Below are 14,457 nucleotides of genomic sequence, written 5' to 3' on the forward strand. Positions count from 1 at the left end.
TGGTGAGCTTTTAAAAACACAAGTCTGATCATTTCATTTCCTTTTAAAAACCTTTCATTGGCTTCCATTTATCCTAGGAGCGAGCCAGACCTGCAATTGGGCTGCAAGGGCCTCTTATTGCTTTACTGTAACCATTCTGACACACGTTCCAGCCACATGTGGCTTTCCCTCGGTTCTTAAAGTCTCCACACTGTTCCTGCTCCAGGCCTTACCACCCACTCTTCCCTCTGCCCAGGTCCCCACAGAACCCTGCATTTATAGTTATTTCCTAGAGTCTGTCCCCCTGGCTAAGATCCTTCATTGCAGGGACTGTGTCCATCTTGGTCATTGCCGAGTCCTGCGTGCTAAGCCAGTGCCTGGAATCGAAGTAGGTGCTGAGTAAGCATTTGGTAAATGTACTTGGAATCTCAGCTGCACAGTAAGCTCCCACCTCTTCACTTACTGAGACTCTCCCAGGCAGTGTCCCATTTTTTCCAAAAGTTTTATATTTCAGAAAGAAGCATCTTAACATTTCAGGCTGTCTCTTATGTTATTTCATTTCTACCTAATTCATTTGGTCTTACCGGCACCTGCTGTGGAATGTCTTTTTAAATCTTTTAGCTGCTGCATCTGAGTCTGAAAACTTCCAAGATCAAGTCTTCGAGTGAACGGGTTCTGGAAATGTTGGATCCTTTTGTGTCTCTCCTCATAGACTGCCTGGGTTCCATGGATGTGAAGGTAAGCACCTGTCCCTCCACAGAGCTGGTCCTGCAGAGTACCTAGAACTGAACTCCTAGGCCTATGCGACATAAGATAGTTGGGTTTTGCTCTCCAATTTAGTAATCCCATATGTTCGGATTGCCCTTGCCAGTTTATAAAGCCCTTCTAGGTACATTAATTATTTCATTTAATCCTTGCAGCAGCTTCATGAGGGTGAGTGGTGGGTCCCCATGTCAGTAATCATCCTCACCTCCTCACCATCGTCACTACCCCTACTCCCTGCTGTGAATCCTCAGAACAGTTCATGGGGTATTTATTATTGTTTCTGCTTTATAGATGAGAAAACTAGGCCTTGAACTAAGTGACTTGCCCCACAGCATAGATATAGCATATGAGCCTCCATCTCAGATTCCAAAGCCCACACCCTTCCCCTTCCTCAGATTGTCTGTTTTACAGAAGGTTCTGAGAGCTGATTTGCTCTAGTCAGTTAGGTAAAAACTGCAAAGCTGGGATCTGTGCCCTGGTCCTTCTGACTCTGGAGCCCAGGAAGGCCATCGGCAGCCAGAGCTGTGGCAGTCTTGTCAGATAGAGCTGAACTAGGTGAATAGGGTGAAGTTTATTTACCAAATGCTTACTCAGCACCTACTTTGATTCCAGGCACTGTCTTGGCTGGAGGTTCAGGGATTCTCATGTAAATCACTTGGGTTTTTTAAAAATATATTTTTATTGCTTTGAGAGAGGGAGAGAGAAAGAGAGAGAAAAACATCTGGCATCCTTTTTTGTATTTCTACTAATTAGAGTGTCATGTATATATAATACAAGCTTAGTAAGAATGATTAAATTTAAATATCATTTTAGAAAATAGAAAATAATTTATAATGTGTTGTTTTTTTTAAAAAAAATTGCTAAAATTGGCCAGCCTGTGCAATTATTTACCCGTATAGGTTAAGAATGTGGTAAGTGAGCTTGTAAGTCCTACAGCAGTAAGTTCTACGGGAAACTTCCCTGCCTTCTTAGACTTAAGCACAGTTCTTACGGAGAGCTGGGCAGAGCATGTCATTCCTTCAGTATTGCATGGCTGTGACTGCATAGAGAGTACCCCGCCTCGGTGCTGGGTCGCTGAGTGTTGACTTCATATGTTGACTGGTTTTGTTTGGTTTTGTTTTCAGGTGATCACAGGTGCTTTGCAGTGCCTGATCTGGGTCTTGCGGTTCCCTCTGCCTTCCATAGAAACAAAAGCGGAGCAGCTAACGAAACACCTTTTCCTTTTGCTGAAGGACTATGCAAAGCTCGGGGCTGCCAGGGGTCAGAACTTCCACATGGTGGTAAATTGTTTCAAGGTGAGGTGTTTTCACTTCCACTTAGAAAAAGCCAGGCCCAGGATTAACATCAAAGTTAGTTTTCCACATCGTCCTTTGTGGTCTTGGTCAAAATGTTTTCCAGATTCATTTGCTAAGGCTAGAGGGCTGGTTTCCTGTGTGAAAAGCATTGATAATGTATTAAATCCTCATTATGTCACTGGATCCTAATTTGTGGGACATCCTGGCATTAACCTCACCATTGACCTTGCAGTGTGTGACCATACTTGTGAAGAAAGTGAAGTCTTACCAGATAACTGAAAAGCAGCTCCAGGTCCTACTAGCATATGCTGAGGAGGACATTTATGATACATCAAGACAAGCCACTGCGTTTGGTCTCCTAAAGGTACGGTGTCATCAGAATGTTGGGCTTTACAGTTTATGAGCCTCGAGTCAAATACTTAAAATAACATGGAACACAGTGTTTTGACTAGCAGTAGACTTTCAAAATTATGTAATTTATAAAGATGATGATTTTGGTCATTAAAATATTTAAAAGTGAGCCCTGGTTAATACTTCCAGGGAATTCTGTACAAATACAGGTATGTACCTGTACCTGTCATATTGGACATTGTTTTCCTTTTTTTACTTGTGGTGAAAATATATATAACATAAAATTGCCTGTTTTAATGATTTTAATGATTTTTCTTTGGGAGGTACTTCCATTATGTTTGAAGATTGCCTGTGGCTACTTTGACACCAGGTTGACTTATGCCCATCTGCAATGGGACATGAAGAGTATGCCTTTTCCTTCTGTATTTTAGGCCATCTTATCAAGAAAGTTGCTGGTCCCTGAAATTGATGATGTCATGCGGAAAGTATCCAAGTTGGCCATTTCTGCTCAGAGTGAACCTGTCCGGGTCCAGTGCAGACAGGTTTGTAGAGAACCTAGTCCCATAGCAGGGGTCGGGCCTGCCTTCTCCGTTTGGTTTTTAGATAGAGAGATGGAAACATTGACTAAATTCTGAAGACAGCTTTGTGCCATGTTGATGCTTTATTCTGTGATTCAGGAACCCATTACACTCCACGTGTGAGGAAGGCACTTTGAGTACAGCCCACCATGTGTACCATGGTTAGATAGATAGAGCATGATAGCCTGCAGCAAGGATTCCCATGCAGTGGTCCAGCCATCGACTAACTACTTACACATATCCTTGTGTGTCGGCTGCTGCCAGAAGAGGGTCAACAAAATTCTTACAGTCCCTGTGTTACACCAGGCAGGCACAAAACAAAATGCCACAAATAGTTATTTAATTACAGACATTGAAAGTGCCAGGAGGAAAAGATATTATCATGTTTCATCACAGGACACACCGTTATTTATATGTCTCAAAAAACTCTGACACCAAGGTCAGATGCTACCAATTGTAAGACACATCCCAATTTCAGACATGTGAAAATGTGAGCTTCTTAGAGCTGATGAACTATGGGAGTGTATGATAAGAGCATATGATCAGGTGGAGAACCACCTTAGTCTGAGAGACAGGCAGGGCTTTCATGAGCATTGGCATGGAAGGAAGATTCGAAGGAAGAATAAGGCTTCACCTTCTAAGTGAAGCCGGTGGCAAATGCCAGAGGAAGTAAGCCTTGAGTGGGTAAGAGCTTAGAGTGTTGAGGAGCTAAATGAAGGTAAGTGACATGAGGAAGGGAGCCAGGTTAGAGGAGACCATGTGATCTTGTTAGATTTAGGGCTTTGTTCTGAGAATAGCCAAAAAAACTATTGAAATCAATAGGCGGGGGAGTGGCACGAGCATATTTATTTTCAGACATGTGTGCATCCCTCATCACGGGAGCAGCCCAGGGGGTGGAAGAGTCTGAACTGGAAATACGAACTCGGAGTTAAAGGAGAGTTTGGGCTGCCAAGGAGGCCAGGGAGGAAAGGAAAGAAGCTTGTCTTGAGAAAACGTTTCCTTAACTACTGCTTTTTAGGAAGGAGAGCTGGCTGCTATTTATTAAGCTCTAGCTGTGTGCCCAGCACTTTGCATACATGACTTCTATTTGTAACTATCCCCATTTTTTGGCTGGGGGAAAAACAGGCCTGGTAAGTTTAATGATGTGCCTGGTTCTCACAATCTATATACAGTAGGTCCTTGGGTTACGTCAGAGATCCGTTCCTATGGCGTGACATAACGCAATTTTCGCCGTAAGTCGGAACCTAACTACTTAAGCACCTACGTCACTCACATGGAGCACATACACGCAGTAATGAAGTGAAACAGTAAAAAAAAATTTAAAAGAAAGATAACAATTCCTGACCTTTACTTGTGGTAAATAAATAATAAAAAACATAAGGCACGCATGTATATACGTCGAAATGACGAAACTTTTTTTTTTAATAAATACTGTAAATGGGAGATGAGGACGTAACCACAGAATGATGTACATTGAGTCCGACGTAACCTGAGGACTGCCTGTATATAAAAGGCTAAGCAACCGTCCGACCGGTAGCTATGATGCGCACTGACCACTAGGGGCCAGACGCTTAACGCAGGAGCTGCTGAGCTGTGGTGACTTGGCAGCTGCAGTTCTCTGGTGATGTACCCTGGAACCAGAGAGAAGGAAGCCCGATTCCGGGGGGTGTCACCCAAGAACCACCCTCTTGCAATCCGGGACTCCTCGGGGGATGTCGGAGAGCCAGTTTCGGCAGATCACGGCAGGCCAGGCTAAGGGACCCTCCCTGCTGGAGGGACCTTGCTCACTCCGCAGATGACCTTTGAGCCCCAGCGCCACCCCAGGTGCGGCCATCCGGGAAGGGACTGTGGGAGGTTGGCTCCAGGGCGTGTCCAGCCTGTCTTGCCTAGTCCTGCCCCACTGGCCACCTTCTAACTAATTTTCTTTCAGTGTGCACAAATCCGTGCACCAGGCCTCTAGTTCAGTGGTTCTCAACCTGTGGGTCGTGACCCCTTGGCGGTCAAACAACCCTTTCACAGTGGTCACCTAAGACCATCCTGTATATCAGATACTTACATTATGATTCATAACAATAGCAACATTACAGTTATGAAGTAGCAACAAAAATAATTTTATGGTTGGGTCACAACATGAGGAACTGTATTTAAAGGGCCAGAAGGTTGAAAACCACTGCTCTAGTTCATTAATAAAAGAGGCTGAATAGTATATGGTTTGAAAGCAGAGCATTTGGATGCAGATAGACTAGGCATGGCCACCTGAGCAGTTTACTTCTTTTTCTGCCAAACTCGTTCTCTTCATCTGTAAAATGGGGCGACATCACCCACTTCCTAAGGAAGTAATGAAAATTAACTGGGAAGCAACCCAGTGTTGGGCACATAGAAGGTATTTAGTAAGTGCGGTAGTTATCAGTATTAATGTTATTACCACATTATTGTTATTCTTAAGGGGAAATACAGGGTTGAACCAAAATCCATATTCAGTCCACCACATCACACCACCTATCAGAGCAAGAAGTGTTTCCAACATGTGAGCTTAGATTTGGAGCCCTAAACAGCCAAGCCAGGGTTGGGCCAGGACTTGACTCTTGGTCAGGTGTGTAGGGTGGGACCTGGGTAAATGAGGTGGGAGGAGAGAGGAAGGGGTACAGTTCTCAACTCAGGAGGCCAAGTTCGCCTAAGTGATCACTCTTCTGAAAGGTCTTTTTAACCCTACCAGCCTATCCCAGAAAGCAGCTTAGGAAACAGGAATCCTGGAGCAGTAGGATCCCAATAATCTTCTGTGTGACTTCTGTTCCTAGGTTTTTCTGAAATATATTCTTGACTATCCCCTGGGTGATAAATTGAGACCGAACTTGGAATTCATGCTCGCTCAACTAAAGTAAGTGTGAGCTGTGAACTATGCAGAGACGGTGCGGAAGTTTCTTCTCTCCTCTTAATGTGGCGGCTGTCTTGAAAAGAACAAGACTAAACATAAGGGCATGTTCTCTGAGGATGATCTGTGAGTTACTGACTTAACTAGCAAACATAGCAGTTCTGAGTAGCTTTCACTTCAGTATGACCACTGATGGTCACTAGAGTCCACTGAGGAGGATGGTAAAGATCTAACAAAAGTACATGTAAAACCGCACAGCAGTTGGGAAAGTGGAGTGTTTTCCACTTTTTAAAAAATAGACTGGCATCTTGAGACAATATTTTAAATTCTTAAAAATAATTGATAAGTTTAAAAGATACTAACGAGTCTTTCTGCTCTTCTTGCCCTAGTTATGAACATGAGACCGGCAGAGAGTCCGCCTTGGAAATGATTGCTTATCTCTTTGACACGTTCCCTCAGGTACCCTCTGTCACAAAGACAAACTGGTAACTGTGTTTCCCTCGAGCCCTCAGGTGCCCATGGTCCTCCCTCGGGGCATCTTGGGATTCCAGTCTCAGTGTGCTCATATGTGCCCGTTTTCTTTTAGGGATTGCTCCATGAGAACTGTGGGATGTTCTTTATTCCTCTTTGTCTAATGATGGTGAACGATGACTCTGCCCTGTGTAAAAAGATGGCATCCATTGCGATCAAGTCCTTACTCAGTAAAATCAACCTTGAGAAAAAAGATTTCCTTTTCGATATGGTTACCACCTGGTTTGGAGCAAAGAAGGTTAGGGTTGCTTTGAACCATATTCCAATGGAAACTCTTAGCTTTTGGTGTTCATACTTTAAATAACATATATTCATTGTTGAATTAATTTTTCCCCAATAGCTTTATTATTTTTATTTATGTTAATAATGTATTCTTATAGTAAAATTTCAGAAGTTATAGATGTAACATAAGAATCATCCATATTCCCACTACATGGTTAATGTCAGCCAGGTACTAAGAATGTGTCTTAATTCACATAACCAGCCCCCTTGATGAGTACTTTTGTTTACAATTTTGCTTATTCAGTTGATGGAATGTAATTTTTGTCAGTGACTGTGTCCACTTGCTGACTCTACCACTATTAACACTGGCCCATCTTTTGTGGAATGTAAACAACACATCATAACGTAATACCGGTTTTAGTATTAAAGTGGGACGTGGCAGGATGGTATGAAACTTTTTGATTTTTTAAACATTTAAAATGAGAAAAAATCTATTATTCAGTGGATAAAGATGAATCACTTTTTTAAAAAAAATATATTTTTATTGATTTCAGAGAGGAAGGGAGAGGGAGAGAGAGAATCACTGATTGGCTGCCTCCTGCACGCCCCCCACTGGGGATCGAGCCCGCAACCTGCGCATATGCCCTGACCGGGAATTGAACCGGTGACCTCTCAGTTCCTGGGTCAACGCTCAACCGCTGAGCTACAGTACCCGGCTGGGCTGAATGACTTTTTAAAAATGTTTTTCTTGGATATGAAGATTTCTCCATATTCTTGTCACCAGTGATCCATTTTCCATTGATTTCTGGTTTCATAACGAACTGTTGAGAACAGAATCATGCCCACTTTCATTTTATAGTTTTGGAAACAGCCTCCCGGGTTGTGCTGACATTGTCTTTTGGTGGCTTCTCTTTGGTAGAGCTTAAGTAGACAGCTAGCTGCCCTGGTCTGTGGAGTGTTTGCGGAAAGTGAAGGAGTCACTTTTGAAAGAAGACTTGGAACTGTTCTCCCTGTGATTGAAAAGGAAATTGATCCTGGAAACTTTGAAGATGTAAGTTATTTGCTAGGAAATGAGAGTTGTGCTAATTTTTATAGTTTTGCTTCAGGTGATATAGCTAATAGATTAAATAATGTGTTCAAAAATGCTTTTTTATTAATAAAAGCAATAGTTCAATGCAGTTGGATCTTTTAAAAATGTGGACTAAAGTAAGTTTTCTTCCCACAGTATATGACAGAGGTTCTCAAGCAGGGTGATTTTGGCTCCCAGAGGACATTTAGCAATGTCTTACTGACATCTAATGGTTAGGAGCCAGGGATGCTGATAAACATCTTATAGTACACAGGGCAGCCTCCCACAGCAAAGAATTGTGCAGTCCAAATGTCAGTAGTGTTGAGGTTGAGAAATCCTGATGTACATTTGCACGCTGGGATAAAAATGTCCATCACATGCTTTGCAATTGTTGTCTTAGTTGATTTGCGTCCATCCTCTTTTTAGATCATGGAAGAGACTAAAGAAAAAGCTGCAGATCGCCTTCTGTTCAGTTTTCTCACACTGATAAGTAAACTCATCAAGGAATGTAATATTATTCAGTTCACCAAGCCCTCTCAGACTTTGGGTAAAATCTGGAGTAAGTATTGTCTTTTTCTTTAAATCTAAAAATAAGCACATTGTTTGTGATAGAATTATTGAAAAGAAATTTGGGAAATCAGAATATGAATGCTTCAGAAAGTGTAATGTCAGGGGGAAAGTCCATAAAAAAACAACAAACAGATTTAAAGGGCCTTTTCACATTGATTACAATGAAACTGTTTCTTTGGGATTCGGGGCGGGGGGGTGTGTTAAATATATATATGCGTGTGTATATACATATTAATTATAAATAATACATTTCATTTCTAAAAGAAAGAATATTAATTATGGAAGAGTATAAGAATGGAAAATATTCCTCAAAGTCCTCCTTGCTACTTGATGATAACTTGGTATATATTCCCTTCAGTCTTTTCAGGGTTTGTTTGTGTTTTGAGGTTGCATAATTCCATATAAACTTTTATATCCTGTCTGTTTATACTAGTAGCTATCCCTTTAAATAGCTATAAATAGTCCATCATGTAAATATGCCATACTTTACTAAACCATGTCATTTTTATGAGATACTTAAGTTATATGTCACTCTTTAAATGAAAAATATCCCAGAATTTTTAATTTAACATATTCAATTTTGTTCAGTCAGTAGGAAATAGACATTGGAATGAATGCTTTAAGTACCCACCTGTTTCAAGAGGACTTGTGATCCTATGAGAAATATATGGCCTCCTCTGGTATGGCTCCCCTGAGACATGGCCAGATTATTAGAAAGGATCATGTAGAACCAAAGTAAAACCATATTCATGAAATACAGCGACAGAGACTAAAGCTCAGATATGACATGATTCAACCAGAATTTTAATCTTATTTCCCAGCACCACAAGGCTTTCCACTGTATTCTCCAAGTGCACTGTATGGAGAGTGGCCGTGGAGCTTGAGTATGGCCTTTAACGAATCCTATTTAGGGGTATGAGCTCTGAGTCCCAGGCTTGGTTCTGCCTCTTACAGCTCGACATATCACTTGGTCCTTCTGACACATCCATTTCCTCATCTATAATCTCAGATGGAAATGACAGTTCCAACCTCACTGGTGTGAGGTCTAAAAGCCCTGTGCCTGGCACCTAGAAAGCATCGTAAGTGATAGCTTTCCAGTCAGCTATTGGGAGCCACCAATTTCAGTCATTATGAGAAACACGTGTTCGTACATACGTATGTATGTATGTATATACACACACATCATTTTAATTTAGAAATTGTAAATGTTAATGCCACCTTATCTCCCTCCAATCTGAAAGTAGTTCTTATGGAGCTGGTTTGTTTTAGGCTTACCTCTCCCATGTCATTTACCACGTTAGGAGCTGGTTTGCTAGTTTTTCCCAGTGTCTCTCACCTCATTGCTCCCTCATGTTCAGTTCCCAAGTCCAGGTACATCATAGGTACTCAGGAAATGCCTAAGTTAGTCCTATTTACCACCAGAGTCCAGAAATCTGTTGACATCTGAGAATGTATTTTGGTTCTGTTAGGCCACGTGCACGCTCACCTGAGACATCCACACAACTGGGTGTGGCTCACTGCAGCCCAGATTTTTGGATTGCTCTTTGCCTCTTGCCAACCAGAGGAGCTTATTAGAAAACGGAATGCCAAAAAAGCTAAAAGGAAGCTCTCAGAACCTGTAGCTGTGAGGTTCCTGACAAGTGACCTTGACCAAAAGGTAAGGTTTCTCTAAAACGGTTCTTCCCTCGTGACCCGTGTGCAATGTTCATTCTTGTTCATGTGATGTCCTGGGGTTAGCCCTTGGGAGAAATTCTTCCAGCCAACAACTTGTTGTGTATGTGAGTCTATAGGAATCTTAGGAACCAGAAAGGGATCACCCTCAAGGCCAAGGCTTTTCAAAGGTAATTTTTAGACTATCAATCTAGTCAGATTTTTGCTTTGCTTATTTAGACCATTCAATATCTTAATGTCTAACTTATCAGCATTGGAAAATAAGATTAGTACTGTCTGTCCTGCCTCCTTCATAACCTTATTGATAATTAATGAGGTCATGGTTCATGAAAATGTTAGGAAGGGGCCATATTATTTCCATCTCTGATTTCCTAGGGAGCAGCACAATGCCTGGCTCATAGTAGGAACTATGTATATATTGATGAATGAGAAGAGTAAGAAAGGAAGAGGGGAAAACAGTATTGGAGTGTTGCACAGTTCCCTTCTAATAATCTCAGAAATCACAATCTGTATCTCCCCAGAGCTTAAATGTTTGTGGCAGGTAGAAGGGAACTGTTCTACAATTTTTAGTTGTGAACCTTCCCTCTCCAAATCCACTCAGAAATACCTTGTATTGTATCTGCCAATGTCTATTTTCACAGATGAAAAGTATCTCCCTAGCCTCTTGCCATCAGTTACATTCCAAATTCTTGGATCAGTCTCAAGGAGAGCAGGTAAGTATCATAATGCTATCCGGTTAAATAGAAGGGACCTATTCTACCTAGTCTAGGGCAGCAGTTCTCAACCTGTGGGTCGCAACCCCTTTGGCGGTCGAACGACCCTTTCACAGGGGTTGCCTAAGACCATCCTGCATATCAGATATTTACATTACGATTCATAACAGTAGCAACATTACAGTTATGAAGTAGCAACGAAAATAATTTTATGGTTGGGTCACAACATTTAAAGGGCCAGAAGGTTGAGAACCACTGGTCTAGGGAAAGGCTCACATTTGGTGTTTGGTTTTGTAGTTTAATGCTTGGGAAATTAACTGAAATATAAACATATACTCAAATACATGTTTAGTTATGCCCATATATCTAATTGACTCTGGGATCCATTGGGGATTAGTCTTGGCTGCATTTAAAATTCCTGATAGACAGTACAGTGGGAGGCTGTCTATTAAATATTTTCATCTTTAGTCTTATCTACACCACATTGTGACTAATTATATAATATTGAATTCTTCTTCTTAGTATTTGAAGAGAAAGTAATGTTTTTGCTACCGGGTGGTCTGAGAATTGTCTTAACAGAAGACAAGTAATTCTGTCACAAAAGCTTTATATATTTCCATATTATAAAGTTTAACCACATGTAAAATTATAGAGAAGGCATTTATAAATATGCAGTAAATGTAAATTGCTTTTGAATAGTTGGTCTGCTGCTCCCTTCTCTCTTTTGATAGTGCAGTTGGACTGGTAGTGGTGAGGGAACACAATGTGGCATATGGACAGGAGCAAGGCACGGGCACGTCTCTTGTGAGCTATTACGGACCAGACAGAGCAATACAAATTAGGAAACTGGAAACTAGGTGAACGCTGTATCCAAAGTGTGATCTCAGCTGGCATACCAACACTTTCGTTTTGTTTTTTTAGGTTGTTAAGAATTTGTTGTTCGTAGCTAAAGTCTTATATTTACTGGAACCTGATTCTGGCGATAAGCAAGGTCGGATGAAAGAAGGTATGGAAGAACAAGAAGCTGTAGCAGGTGGTGTGGCCAGAGAGGCAGTGGAACATGAGGCCCATGCAGATGGGAAGGCGGAATCTGACCAAGAAGAGAATGAAGAGGGGAAGAAAGAGCACAGCAAGCCAGCCACGCTGCTGTGGCTGATCCAGAAGTTGTCTCGGATTGCAAAACTGGAAGCTGCTTACTCACCTAGAAACCCCTTAAAGGTGTGAGACATGTACAGAGTGGCTTTTGTATGTGTGGGTGTTTTTTTTTTTAATATTTTAGTGGTGTTAGTGATCCTCCCAAGTTTCTAGGAACTTTTGCACCCAAAACTGAAGCAATAATATCTGCCCCCAAATGGACCTTATTTTCTATATTATTTGTATGGCTGCAAGTATAAGAGAAACACTTTTAATGTGTATTTTCAGAGAACATGCATCTATAAGTTTCTCGGAGCTGTGGCGATGGATCTTGGAGTAGACAAGGTGAAGCCGTATCTCCCAGAGATCATAGCTCCTTTGTTCCGAGAACTGAACAGCACCTATTCAGACCAAGGTAACTGCAGCCCCTCTTCTGAGTACTTTGCACCTCCCTCCTGAATGCTTCCTTCTTCTTTCTTGCCCTCCCTCCCTGCCAGTTTCTGTTAAGAAAACAAGATAATTAATAGCAAACAAATAAGGCATGCTTGTGTTACATTTGACTACCTTCGTTTTGCTTTCCTGTGTCTAAGAGTGAACGTTTCCTAAAAGATGTTTTATTCCTAGGCATGAATATTCAAAGAAAACTGTAATTTGGGGTGGTTCTAAACCTCATAGTGCTATGTGAACAATCATGAACTGTGAAATATAATTCTCAAGAATTATATGGCAGAAGTATGAAATAATGTTCAGTTTAAGTATTTCACTATTTCCTGTCAGCCTCACTGATCCTAAAATGTCTATTTTGCTAATAAGAAAAGAGGGAGTTGGGGGTTAGAAAGAGAAAGTAAAGCAGATGTTAAAAAGTTTTAAAATAAAGCAAATGAAGTAAATGTCAAAAGCAGGACCTGCTGTGGTCCTACAACCTTGAGAGTTTACTTCCTCTTAAAGAGGCAAAGCAGTGGTGAAGGTCAGGTCTGCTTTGGTTCTCATCAGCCAACATATACTGAGCACCTAATATCTGACAGGCACTGGGGGTTCAACAGTGGAGAAAAGGCCTAGTACCTATTTTCAGGAAACGTGAACAGGCACACTGAACTCTCCTGAAATTGATGCAGAAATCTGGTTTCTTTGCATTTCGGAGAGAGGAGGCAGGGAAGCTTTTCATCAGCTTCACAAAGGAGTCTTTAATCCACACACCCAGAGTTATGGCCAGAGGTAAGCCTCTGTGACCTGTGAATCAGCGAGGGCCTGGAGAAACACACTTACCTTCCCCCACATCTGCAGAGCTGAGCAGGTTAATCAAATGTAGCCCAGAACAGTGCTGTCCAGTTCTCAATGTCTTCTGAGCCAGGATTCTGCTAGGAAGCGGGCTTCATGGTCTCCGGTCTCTTGTTGAATCCTGGAGGAGATGGTGGCTGGGAGCTGTGTCCAACACTTTTGCTGATTTTCTCATCTCAGAAGTGTAGGGGTTAGTTTCAGATTAGCATTTAATGTTCAAGTAATAAAAGTGATAATGCCGTAGGAGTTTATATTTCACGTTATTGATTTTGTAGATATTCAAATGTATCCTTTCCTGGGTAACTGTCTGTGGTTATTATTCTGTGTGTGAACAGATCCTTTGCTGAAGAATCTATCCCAGGAAATCATAGAATTACTCAAAAAGCTGGTTGGGCTGGAGAGCTTCTCATTAGCCTTCGCCTCTGTACAGAAACAGGCTCATGAGAAAAGGGCACTCCGGAAAAAGAGGAAGGCTTTGGAGGTAAGTTTGCTGTTTGAAAATACAACACGGCATGTTCATCATGCTTAGTGACTATTTTTAACCAGGGGTGTGTGCGCACACATGTCGCACTGACCCAGGGAGGAAGAGGAACTGGCTGTGTTTGAGAAGTGCGGACACTATAACTGGGGCTCCAGCTTTTCTTTAGTGGGCGTGTAAACATTTGATGCTTGAAGGTGAATGAAATGGTCCATATGTGCATTTGATTTTTATTAGTTTAACATTTTCTTTAAAAGTAATAGAACATCTCTATTCTTTTTTCAAGTTTGTAACCAATCCTGATATTGCCGCCAAGAAGAAGCTGAAGAAACACAAAAGTAAAAGTGAAGCAAAGAAAAGAAAGATAGAGTTCCTGCGTCCTGGCTATAAGGCCAAGAGACAGAAGAGCCACAGCCTGAAAGATTTAGCAATGGTGGAATAATGTGCCCCCTGTGCTGACAGTCTCATGAACTTTCCAGTGTATCTGCTAGTCAGAAGTCACAGCAGGTTTTATTATTTAAGCTAAACTTTGGCAGAGATTGTATATTAAACAGTTTAATATAATCATGCTCATATTTTTTTAATTAAAACATTTATAATACTACTGTATCTTCACTGTCTAAAAAGCATGCAATACTAACAACGGAGTTTTAGAAAGTTTTAAGATATACTTTAAAACAGCAAGACAGCCCTGGCCAGTTTGGCTCAGTGGATAGAGCGTCGGCCTGTGGACTGGAGGGTCCCAGGTTTGATTCCAGCCAAGGCACATGCCTGGGTTGCGGGCTCGATCCCTAGTGGGGGGTGTGCAGGAGGCAGCCGATCAATGATTCTCTCTCATCACTGATATTTCTATCTCTCTCTCCCTCTTCCTTCCTCTCTGAAATCAATAAAGAAATATATTTTAAAAAATAAAATAAAACAGCAAGACAAAATATAGAAGTTAGGGGTAAA

At 41.5% G+C, this 14,457-nt stretch overlaps 1 protein-coding gene across 1 annotated transcript in view; it reads left to right on the top strand.

Annotated features, from left to right (window-relative positions):
• UTP20 (UTP20 small subunit processome component) overlaps nt 1-14,070 on the top strand; it is a 90,373-nt gene extending 76,303 nt beyond the window's left edge. The window contains exons 48-62 of the mRNA XM_070410906.1: nt 601-717; nt 1,869-2,039; nt 2,272-2,403; nt 2,822-2,932; nt 5,767-5,846; nt 6,230-6,299; nt 6,427-6,609; nt 7,513-7,644; nt 8,089-8,221; nt 9,702-9,889; nt 10,545-10,616; nt 11,538-11,834; nt 12,039-12,165; nt 13,364-13,509; nt 13,793-14,070. Coding sequence (XP_070267007.1) covers nt 601-717; nt 1,869-2,039; nt 2,272-2,403; nt 2,822-2,932; nt 5,767-5,846; nt 6,230-6,299; nt 6,427-6,609; nt 7,513-7,644; nt 8,089-8,221; nt 9,702-9,889; nt 10,545-10,616; nt 11,538-11,834; nt 12,039-12,165; nt 13,364-13,509; nt 13,793-13,948 — 2,115 coding nt within the window. The 3' untranslated portion in view covers nt 13,949-14,070. The remainder of the gene's footprint in view (nt 1-600; nt 718-1,868; nt 2,040-2,271; nt 2,404-2,821; nt 2,933-5,766; nt 5,847-6,229; nt 6,300-6,426; nt 6,610-7,512; nt 7,645-8,088; nt 8,222-9,701; nt 9,890-10,544; nt 10,617-11,537; nt 11,835-12,038; nt 12,166-13,363; nt 13,510-13,792) is intronic.
• Nucleotides 14,071-14,457: the final 387 nt, after the last annotated feature.

This window comes from Myotis yumanensis, unplaced genomic scaffold (genome assembly GCF_028538775.1).
Source record: "Myotis yumanensis isolate MYYU_CA2020_CCGP unplaced genomic scaffold, mMyoYum1.0.hap1 SCAF_3, whole genome shotgun sequence".
NCBI lineage: Eukaryota > Metazoa > Chordata > Mammalia > Chiroptera > Vespertilionidae > Myotis > Myotis yumanensis.